Source organism: Gouania willdenowi, unplaced genomic scaffold, assembly GCF_900634775.1.
Source record: "Gouania willdenowi unplaced genomic scaffold, fGouWil2.1 scaffold_419_arrow_ctg1, whole genome shotgun sequence".
Classification (NCBI taxonomy): Eukaryota; Metazoa; Chordata; class Actinopteri; order Blenniiformes; family Gobiesocidae; genus Gouania; species Gouania willdenowi.
This window is the reverse complement of record NW_021145179.1, coordinates 170056-180563: the sequence shown is the minus strand read 5'-3', so window position 1 is coordinate 180563 and position 10508 is coordinate 170056. Positions and strand designations below refer to the sequence as shown.

At 38.7% G+C, this 10508-nt stretch overlaps 1 protein-coding gene, 1 long non-coding RNA gene and 3 pseudogenes across 2 annotated transcripts; 1 reads left to right on the top strand and 4 right to left on the bottom strand.

Moving 5' to 3' along the window:
- Positions 1 to 439: 439 nt before the first annotated feature.
- LOC114460194 (uncharacterized) lies at positions 440 to 1178 on the bottom strand. The gene is made up of 2 exons (XR_003673575.1): positions 1119 to 1178; positions 440 to 1011 (listed from the first exon to the last, which is right to left on the bottom strand). It is a non-coding gene; the product is annotated as an uncharacterized LOC114460194 (long non-coding RNA).
- Positions 1179 to 6393: 5215 nt separating this feature from the next.
- On the top strand, positions 6394 to 7623 carry LOC114460190 (uncharacterized). The gene is made up of 3 exons (XM_028442218.1): positions 6394 to 7058; positions 7157 to 7425; positions 7523 to 7623. Exons 1-3 carry the CDS (start codon positions 6694 to 6696, stop codon positions 7621 to 7623), a joined length of 735 nt encoding a protein of 244 aa, XP_028298019.1. The 5' UTR covers positions 6394 to 6693.
- Positions 7624 to 8413: 790 nt separating this feature from the next.
- On the bottom strand, positions 8414 to 8532 carry LOC114460232 (uncharacterized; annotated as a pseudogene).
- Positions 8533 to 8686: 154 nt separating this feature from the next.
- On the bottom strand, positions 8687 to 8805 carry LOC114460239 (uncharacterized; annotated as a pseudogene).
- A 150-nt stretch (positions 8806 to 8955) lies between these two features.
- LOC114460209 (uncharacterized) lies at positions 8956 to 9074 on the bottom strand (annotated as a pseudogene).
- Positions 9075 to 10508: the final 1434 nt, after the last annotated feature.

The following is a 10508-nucleotide window of genomic DNA, read 5'->3' as shown; positions in this document are numbered from 1 at the left end:
ATATACTGTATATATAAATATAAAACATAATCAGGGTTCCCACCAGGAATTGTTCACAGCATGGGGTAACATTTTGAAATGTACAACTCTTTGAGGGCCAAATTTAGTGAAGTAAAGCTTTGTTACTGCCTCACTTTAAAGCCTAAAGTTATTTGTTAGTATAAGGGTTAGAATCATATAAGTTTCTATCTCCTCCTACTCCTTTTTGAACATGTACAGGCTTCACGTGCAGGATTTTAATCATTTATTCTCACTTTGCTTTGTTTGATTGTTTTCTAAATTACTATTATTAGCATTTTCATTGTAGTAGATACACTGTTGTTTTGTTTATGTTCAAAATTAAATTAATTCAAATGAATTGGTGAGAGTTCATGGATGAATGTAGTTAGAGTTAAGCCTGGTATACGTACTCCACTAATAAATACTCACAGACACTGTATAGACAAGAAATAACATTTTATTATACTGTACAATATATATATGTATGTAGTTATGCTTAGCACACACAACTACACACATGAACGAGTGCATTCATTTATAAACCATTACATGTGTGCAGATGTCCACGTCACACCTACTGGGAGAGCACTGGGAACCATTAGATTGTAAAGGATCAATAAATAATCATGAACCATGACAAAAACCTGGTGTAAAATAATAGTAATAGTCAATAATAATACATGAGCAATTTATTGATGGAAATTGGCTCAAGTTAAGCCAAAAAAATGCATGAAATTTGGGTTGGGATGTATGCATCATACTGTTGAGAAAAGGAAAAATCTAAATGTCATATTCCATAAATCATCTTCTCCATGTGTGAGCTGTGTCAGTCTGTACGAAGAACTGATGAAGAAACATCCCAGTGATGAAGATGAGCTTGGATTCAGATGGAAAGTGAGTTGAAAATTCAACAGTTTTTTGTAGAAAGTTGAAACCAAAGCAGTCTGTGTAAACACTGCAGTGCTGGTGACGAACATCTGGAACTGTCGGATTCTCCTCTGAAGCAAAACTCTGCAATCAAACAAGACAATTCACAGTCATTAGTATCAAAATCATCTTTATTTTTACATTAAACACGTATTCAGATTCTTTCTGTGTAAATGAGAGGCTTTACTTACATTGATTGTTTTGGTGAATAGAAGTCTTTCTGTCCTCTGGTAATGTTTCCTCCTCAGGATGCTGTGGATGCTGGTGCTCCTGTCTGACATTTTACAGGTATTAGTATAGCGTAACATCTACCAATTTTTTTTTTTTTATTAAACGTGTAGTATTTTTGCTTACATTGTTTTGGTGAATAGAAGTCTCTGTCCTCTGTTGATGTTTCCTCCTCAGGATGCTGTGGATACTGGTGCTCCTGTCCTCCATCTTCATCCTCCTCCTCCATCAGTAGATGCCGTTGTTCCAGTCCAACATTTTACAGGCATTAGTATAAAGTCACCTCTATTTTTACATTAAACATTAGTTCAGTGTCTTTCTGTGCCAATGAGAGGCTTTACTTACATTAATTGTTTTGATTGTTTTGCTTTCTGTTGATGTTTCCTCCTCAGGCAGCTGTGGATGCTGGTGCTAATGTCCTCCATCTTCTTCATCCTCCTCCTCCATCAGTGGATGCTGGCACTCCTGTCTGACATTTTACAGGCATTAGTATAGCGTAATGTCTCCATATTATTTTTTATTAAACGTGTAGTATTTTTGCTTACATTGTTTTGGTGAATAGAAGTCTTTCTGTCCCCTGTTGATGTTTCCTCAGGATGCTGTGGATACTGGTGCTCCTGTCCTCCATCTTCATCATCCTCCTCCTCCATCAGTGGATGCTGTTGTTCCAGTCCAACATTTTACAGGCATTAGTATAAAGTCACCTCTATTTTTACATTAAACATTACTTCAGTGTCTTTCTGTGCTAATGAGAGACTTTACTTACATTAATTGTTTTGCTTTCTGTTGATGTTTCCTCCTCAAGCAGCTGTGGATGCTGGTGCTCCTGTTTAACATTTTACAAGCATTATTACAAAGTCAAGTTTATTTTTACAGTAAAGGTGTGTTCAGTATTTTTACTTACATTGTTGTGGTTGATAAAGAAGTCTTCTTTAGCCTCTGTCCTCTGTTGATGTCTCCTCCTGTCCTCACTTGCTGGGATTAAAAAGGTTATCTCTAATTTTTAACTCTAACCTAACTCAACCTAATATATTATGCATGTTTTCATAACAGTGACAGGACAACCACTCCAACTGTGGCCTGTCATAAAGAAACAAAAAATAAAATCCTTACCATTAAAAAAGTCCCGGTACCAGTCGTTGCCTGGGACATCAGTCGTCTCGCAAGACGCAAAGGCCAACTTACCTGAAACAAGGAAGCCGGGTACAAACGGGGAACTCTGCTCATAGATGGAGAGGAGCAGGAAAAGGAAAAGTACAGATGACTCTAAGATGAGTCAGAGCTGTCGTCCCGTCTCGGCCTCTTCGTCCCAGGCTCACAGTGACTGTCAGAGTCGGACGATGCAGGTTCCTCAGAACCGTCTACGTACCTCTTCCTGGAGACACTGCGTCCAAGTGGTGACTCCTGGGAATACTCACCTTCACCTTCAGAGTCACTGGAGGCTGAGGAAGCAGACTCCTCAGGGGTCTCCCAGCCAGGGGTCACCTCGTCGAAGTAGAACGCAGTCCACTCAGGAAGCTCCTCCTCAGGGGCGTCTGTGTCTTCTGGTTCTTCAAGGTCTTCTGGTTCTTCAAGGTCTTCTGGTTCTTCAAGGTCTTCTGGTTCTTCAAGGTCTTCTGCTGCTTCTGGAGTCAAGTACCAGGTCGGGAGCAAACCCAGAAGTTCGGCCCAGCCTGGGACCGAACCCGGAGGTTCAGGCAAACCTGGGACCAAACCTGGAGGTCCTGCCCAGCTCTGGACCCAGCCTTGCGTTCCAGCGCTGTCAGGGAAAAAACCTATAACTAAAAAGTAATTTAATGAATAAAGAAATAGGTTAGTATACAGTGATTTAAAAAAATATATAATTTCATCACATTACAAATATCAAATCTTTAGATTAAACATTACCAACATTATTCAAATGAATCACAGAAAAATTCAAACACAAACAATGCAAACTACATTTCACCCAGTCTAACTGAACATCACTGGCTGCTAAAAATAAACAAAAACACACAAAAAACATTCAATTTTCTAATATTTATAAAGTATGAAATAAAATACACATTTCTAATCAAATCTACCTCAGATCAGGACTTAAATATTTTTTTACTTTTTCACTAAATACACCTCTGCAGCCCAAACGCTCACTTCAGAGTAAAATTATCACTAAATCTATCAGCATTTCTTAATTTTCATTGAGTTAACACAATTTTCTGAACGCCTATACATGTTTATTTTTAATTATTCGACCGTTTTTAAACCTAAACCTGTGTAAAGTTTAAACCAAACGTCTCAGGCCACAAACCTAATTTAAAGACACAAACCTCACGATTAAATGATACAATGTTTAGGCTCCATCATGTTTAATGCTAATGATTAAAGTAGGTTTATCAGATGAGAATAATTCAACATGACTTACACTCTGGACACTCTGCCATGCGTGGCCCCATGGTCTCCTCCTGGTCTTAACTTCTCCTCTGGTTTGAAGTCTTTCTCTGTATGGTACGGGTCTGAAGTCCTGGTCTGGTTCTGGTTCTGTAGGAGTCTCTAAAGAGACTTTTCTGTGGGTCTGGTAAACGTTTTCTCTGCTCAAAGCTCTCCGCACGTCTGTCTCCGTCTCTCGCTGCTCGCAGACTAACTGAAAATCAGCAGGTGATTTTTAAATAACGCCTCCTCCTTGTCACGTTCACGTACACACGTACAAAATGTATCAAGATACACGAATATATATTTTTTTATGTGTATGCATTGATATGGGCTCTCTAAACGTTTTATATGACTGATAACATAATATATTTACGTAGCATGACCATATGTTTACTTTCACGTCAGGTTTTGCGCGTAAAGTTAATTAGGATGCGCAGGTTTCCTACGGACTTTGAACGTCTCACTGTGATTAGTTTAATTTTTTATTTTTTTTTATATACTTTTTATTTACAATTTTATATTACATGGACAACAAGTAAGAAAAAATAAATAAGTAAATAAATAAAAATAAATAAATAAATAAATTAATAATATAATATAATAATAATAATAATAAATAATAATAATAATAATAATTTTTAATAAATAATTAAAGAAAAAGAAAATAAATAACTAAACTAAAAAGTAATTTAATGAATAAAGAAATAGGTTAGTATACAGTGATTTAAAAATATATATAATTTCATCACATTACAAATATCAAATCTTTAGATTAAACATTACCAACATTATTAAAATGAATCACAGAAAAATTCAAACACAAACAATGCAAACTACATTTCACCCAGTCTAACTGAACATCACTGGCTGCTAAAAATAAACAAAAACACACAAAAAACATTCAATTTTCTAATATTTATAAAGTATGAAATAAAATACACATTTCTAATCAAATCTACCTCAGATCAGGACTTAAATATTTTTTTACTTTTTCACTAAATACACCTCTGCAGCCCAAACGCTCACTTCAGAGTAAAATTATCACTAAATCTATCAGCATTTCTTAATGCAGGAACTTCTAGTGCACAGCCCACAGGATGGATCAGGTGGAAACATATCTTTATGGATATGTGTCAGGGCTTGTGTGATAGTAATGCAAAGATATTACCTTCCTCACAAGCTGTATTGGGATCCCTCAGTCGAGTGTCCTCGTTTGATTCAGACGGTCTCAATGACTGGCATGTCTTAGCCTCCTTTGTTGGTTTCAGTATACACTGCTGCCTGTCGTGTGGAACACTTGTGTCCAGAATGCACAGGACAGGCAACAGTGGATCCAACCCAGGTCTCTTAACGGAAGCTGAAAAACATTAAACTTTCAAATGATTTTCAGATTCAGAATCAGAATCTGAAAAAACTTTAATCATCCCAGTAGAGCAATTAAAAAGTCAAAGAGCGGCAAATAAAGAAAAGAAATTAAGAGAATAATAATATTAATAATACTAAATTAAGACAACACTAGTGATAATAATAATAATAATAATAATATTAATTATAATAATAATAATAATACACACCCACGCAGAACAACGTGGATGTGAGGTAAACTCAACAACAAATGAATGATAAAGTGAGAAACAAATGAAAAACAACACCATTAATAAATGATAAACAACACTAGCAGCAATAATATTAATACACACCAAGAATTACAGACTACATTTTTCACATTTGTCAGGCATAGTTTTCACATGTTCATACCATCATGTCTTTGTGCTGTACATATTGTAAATAAACCTGTACATGTTATAACCTTGCACACAATCCATGTGTATACATAAATGTTATAACTATACAATCCATTTGACATACAGTACATGTATGTTATTACCTCACAAACAAACAATCTGTACAAGCATGTTTATTACCATATACAAAACCCATCCATTCAATGTTCACCAAAAAGCTGAATGTGATACAGAAAAAATAGACAGACTGTAGAAAAAGCAAAAAAAAAAAAAAAAAAAAAAAGAAGAAGAAAATAAACTCACCTGCTGAATGAGACGCTGCTTTAAACTCCATCTTCTTTTCTCTATAGGCTTTTCTATAGGCTACTTGCAGTCACTTACTTAACCCTTGTGTGGTGTTCGGGTCTGTGGGACCCGTTTTCAGTTTTTATTAAAATAAAAAAAATATTTTTTGTAAGTTTTTAGATTATTATTCATTTTCAAATAAAACACCATCACGCAAATTCGTACAACTTTATTTTAAACTTTTATGTCCTCGAATATAAATGTAATTTAATAGGAAATAAAGTATACAAATGTAATCATCAAATAGTTAATTCATTAAAAAAGGGAAAAACAAATACTACATTTATAATTGTTTAGATTACTATTCATTTTCAAATTAAAACACCATCACACAATCTCAATAAATTGCAATCTATAAGTGCACGTCCTCAAACATAAATTTAGATTAAAAAATACAGTTAACATTTTTTATAATAAAATGATAATTAAAAAAATATTATTTTTATAATTTTCAAGATATTACTATTATAAAAATTAAATCATTAGAAAATTAATTGTTAAATTGAAATAAAAATCCAAGTTTTGTAATTTTAATATTACTATTGTTTTTCAAATGGTCTTTTTTTCATTTCCTGTTTTTCAGACATGTACTTTTGCAGTCCTTCTGTATATTTTTGCCTTCATTTTGTGTACGTCATAGTGAGTTTGTATGTTTTGGAGTTGTTTTGTGTAAATATTTTCTGGATCATTTTGTGCCCTTACTGTTGGGGGTGCACAAAGTCAGTCCGTGGGCCACCAGTTGCCCATGTCTGCTATAATGGGTGACGTGTAAATATATTTTGTGCATGCGTGCGTTGAAAATAACACTGATAAAAAAAATTTTTGGAGTAAAGTGGTGATGGCTCCCCCCTTTGGAAGTTTGAATTCGAAGCGAGCAAAACTTACAGCACCTGGTCTGGGCTACACCCTGTTTGGCCGTTGCCTCGGACCGGACACCCCCGATAACCGCGCCGCCCAGAAGACCAAGTTTGGCTGGATGAGGTACCCTCAGGCTGCACAGGTGACAGAGGACAGCCGGCTGCTCTAACTCCTCATTAAGATGCTGAGGAACCGCCCGCCCTCCAGCCGCCTTGCCTCTCCCAGCAAGGTGGCCGCCTCCATCAAGGCACAATATAAAAGGATTGTGGATCGCGTGAGAGACGATCCCATCCTCTGCGGCCTCTCCATCCCACTGCCCAACATCAACAATAAGTCCATCTCCAGCTTCTTCTCTCGGGAGGAGAAGGCTGCCAACTACAGAGCTACGGTGCAGCCCAAAGCCAAGCCCCACCGCACCGTGCTGTCTGACCAACCGCTGCCCGACGCTCTTGCGTTGCCGTCCTCGCTGCCACCACCAGACCGACAGCAAATGCAGTTCGAGCAGCCTCGCCACACGGCCGGGAAAAGGCGCGGAGAGAAGCGGAGGTGAGCAATCGGGCTGTTTTCACTTTTTCACTTGTGTGTGGTGTTAAAGGGCTAATCCTGATAAATGAATCCTCATGGTCTGTTTTCTACATCTGCAGGTTGGACTTTGAGGAGCCGGACCCAGAGGCGGGACCTTCAAATCGGCCCATCCAAGCCCAGCCTGCTGCCGCCGCCCCCCCCTACATCCTACCTGCAGTCCGGGCAGCTCCCATACTGCTGGTGGTCCCAGCACAGCCGCGCGCTCCATCAATCCAGTTTGCCGGACCTTCCTGCAGGCAGGTATTCGTCCCCGTTCTGCCCCCCCCCTGCTCTCATCCCCAAGCCCATCGTCCCCAAAAAGTCGGCGAGGCCCTGCGGGGCATGCCAAGTTCCTCAGTGTGGTGGCCGGAGGAAACGCTACACGCCCTCCAAGGACAAAGCGGCTGGAAGCAGCCAAAAAATTTACACTTTTTGTCCTGCCACAGGGAAGTCAACCACCTCTGGCTTTGAAGGCGTGGTGTACACCAGCTTTGAACACTTTAAAAGTGTGGTGGACGAGGAGCTGGAGAGGAGGAGAAGCCATTAACACTGACTGTTGACACACCTGTTGCTTCTCCCTCTGTACATTATCCATCTGTATATATTATTGAATATTTGTTACATTGTAATCATACTGTATATATGTTTTTATAATAGCTATGTCAATTATATTTCATTTAGATTTTGATAAACATTTTTATTATATATTTTTTTGGGCAACTTTATAGATGAAAGCCATACTGGCATTTCTGTATGATAGCACATGTATATATTATTGCTTTTGTTTTATATTGATTATATTTGTAAAGTTAGAATTATTTTTTGTTACTTGTGAATTGTGTCATATTTTATATTAATAAAAGTTGTGTTGTTATTTAAAAGTGTGCCTTCTCTGTAAAAACAATGAAACAATGAATAGTTAACAGTGTTGGCCTAAAGGAAAAAGGAGTTATAATCAGTCAAATTAGATTTACAATGATTATTGCTGTTCCTCAACCTGACCAGCAGAAGGCAGCAGACCTCAAAGATCAGATCCAGGTTTTTTTGGATCGAGAATAGGGATTTGGGGGGGTCGTGAGCCATTCCCAGACAGTCTCCCATTCAAGTACTTACCATGCCCGGCTTTGTTTAGTTTCCGAGATCAGACGAGATCAGGCTTGATCAGAGCGGTATGGCCGTAAGCAAGTGTTAGGAACAAAAAAAGCCTTCTCATACCTACTCAATCACTGTACTTTTGGTGGATTGGAGACTGTGAATGCAGAATCTGAAAAAAAACATACACACAAAGCAAGCTTGCATTTAGACACTCTTCTTTGGTTTCAAATAAAAGTGTTCAAAACTTACAGCACACGGTATTCCCAAGCAGTCTCCCATTCAAATACTAACCATGCCCGGCTTTGCGTAGCTTCCGAGATCAGACGAGATCGGGCTTGATCAGAGCGGTATGGCCGTAAGCAAGTGACAGGAACAAAAAAAGCCTTCTCATACCTACTCAATCACTGCACTTTTGGTGGATTGGAGACTGTGAATGCAGAATCTGAAAAAAAACACACACATAAAGCAAGCTTGCATTTAGACACTCTTCTTTGGTTTCAAATAAAAGTGTTCAAAACTTCCAGCACACGGTATTCCCAGACAGTCTCCCATTCAAGTACTAACCACGCCCGGCTTTGTGTAGCTTCCGAGATCAGACGAGATCGGGCTTGATCAGAGCGGTATGGCCGTAAGCAAGTGACAGGAACAAAAAAAGCCTTCTCATACCTACTCAATCACTGCACTTTTGGTGGATTGGAGACTGTGAATGCAGAATCTGAAAAAACATAAATACAGAATGACAGCATTAAGGTACACTTTGTTGGTTTCAAATAAAAGTGTTTAAAACTTACAGCACACGGTATTCCCAGACAGTCTCCCATTCAAGTACTAACCATGCCCGGCTTTGTTTAGCTTCCGAGATCAGACGAGATCGGGCTTCATCAGAGAGGTATGGCCGTAAGCAAGTGGTAGGAACAAAAAAAGCCTTCTCATACTGTCGATAGCCCGCGGGACTTTATAACGGTAAGGGATCTAAAACTGTCGTACTCACACAATAATTCCCCCTATACCTTGTCACCGAGGCTGGCTGCCTATCCTTTATTATTGTTTTCTAATAAAAGATAAGACTAATTGTACCTCCTCCTATAGGAAGTCTAAGAGTCGTCTCGCTATTTTGTGGGATTGATATTAAGACCTACCCTATGTAGGTCAAGGCTGGAAACAACTCTTTTTTACAACAGCATGAGTTAGCCCACCCTGACTCCCCCGTGAAGGAGGGAGCTGAGGGCAGATTCACTTACCAGAGGTCAAGAAGTGTGTCTTTCAAACCCGGGAGCTGTCTCAGATGTGAGTGTTTGCAGGCGGTTGATTTAATCAAAAAGGCTTCTTAATAGTTAATGAATTTTATTAAAGGTTTACAAAAATCAAGTAAAAGTCAATCAAAAAGTTTCAAAGTATCAAAGTCCTAAACTATCAGCCGATAGAGAAAGACGGGGGCCTCATGAACAACTGAATGTCCGTCTAAAGGAGGCCACTGAATACAGTAATCAGTGATATATTTATAGCCCAAAGCATGGCGTGATAACGTGTCATAATACATGCCCTAACCACCTTAGCGAATAGAAAAAGAGAACAAAAGTTCATACTGATGTCAAGGCCTTACTGGCGTAGCAGTAGCAGGTGCTCTAAATCACCCAGCTGTCATACGAAAGTACAAAAGGCTATACAGATGTCAAGGCTCTGCTGACGTAGCAGTAGCAGGTGCTCTAACTCACCCAGCTGTCATACGAAAGTACAAAAGGTTATACAGATGTCAAGGCTCTGCTGACGTAGCAGTAGCAGGTGCTCTAACTCACCCAGCTGTCATACGAAAGTACAAAAGGTTATACAGATGTCATGGCAATATAAAAGTACAAAAGTTCACTCAGATGTCATGGTCCAACTGGAGTACAAAAAGTTACTTAAAGGTGGTTTCCATCTGTTTGTGTGGTTAATACTTAATGCATCCTGTTTAACCAACACCTCGAGGTGTTAGTTCTTCTTTCGAAAAGCAGAAGTCTTCTAAGAAAAAACAGAAGTATCAGTACCAGATGGTCATGTCTTCTCTTGTGTCACATTTTTCCTAACAGTTTTTATAACAATGGCAGTTTAATAGGTGTGACCCATCAGGACAGGCAGATAGCTGTAGTGGTTAAATAAGCATTTCTTTGCAGGATAATGAATGAATGATTAATACACAATCATACAACATCCTCCTTATTAATCATCATGAGTATATGTGAATGGCATCAGCCAGAGGTGCCGCCCGCCGGAGGTTTCCAGAGTAGCCGCCCCTGTCTAGGGTTTCAACCCCTTACGGAGTTACTTCTCAGCGCCTGCTGGCAACCGAGGCCCCTT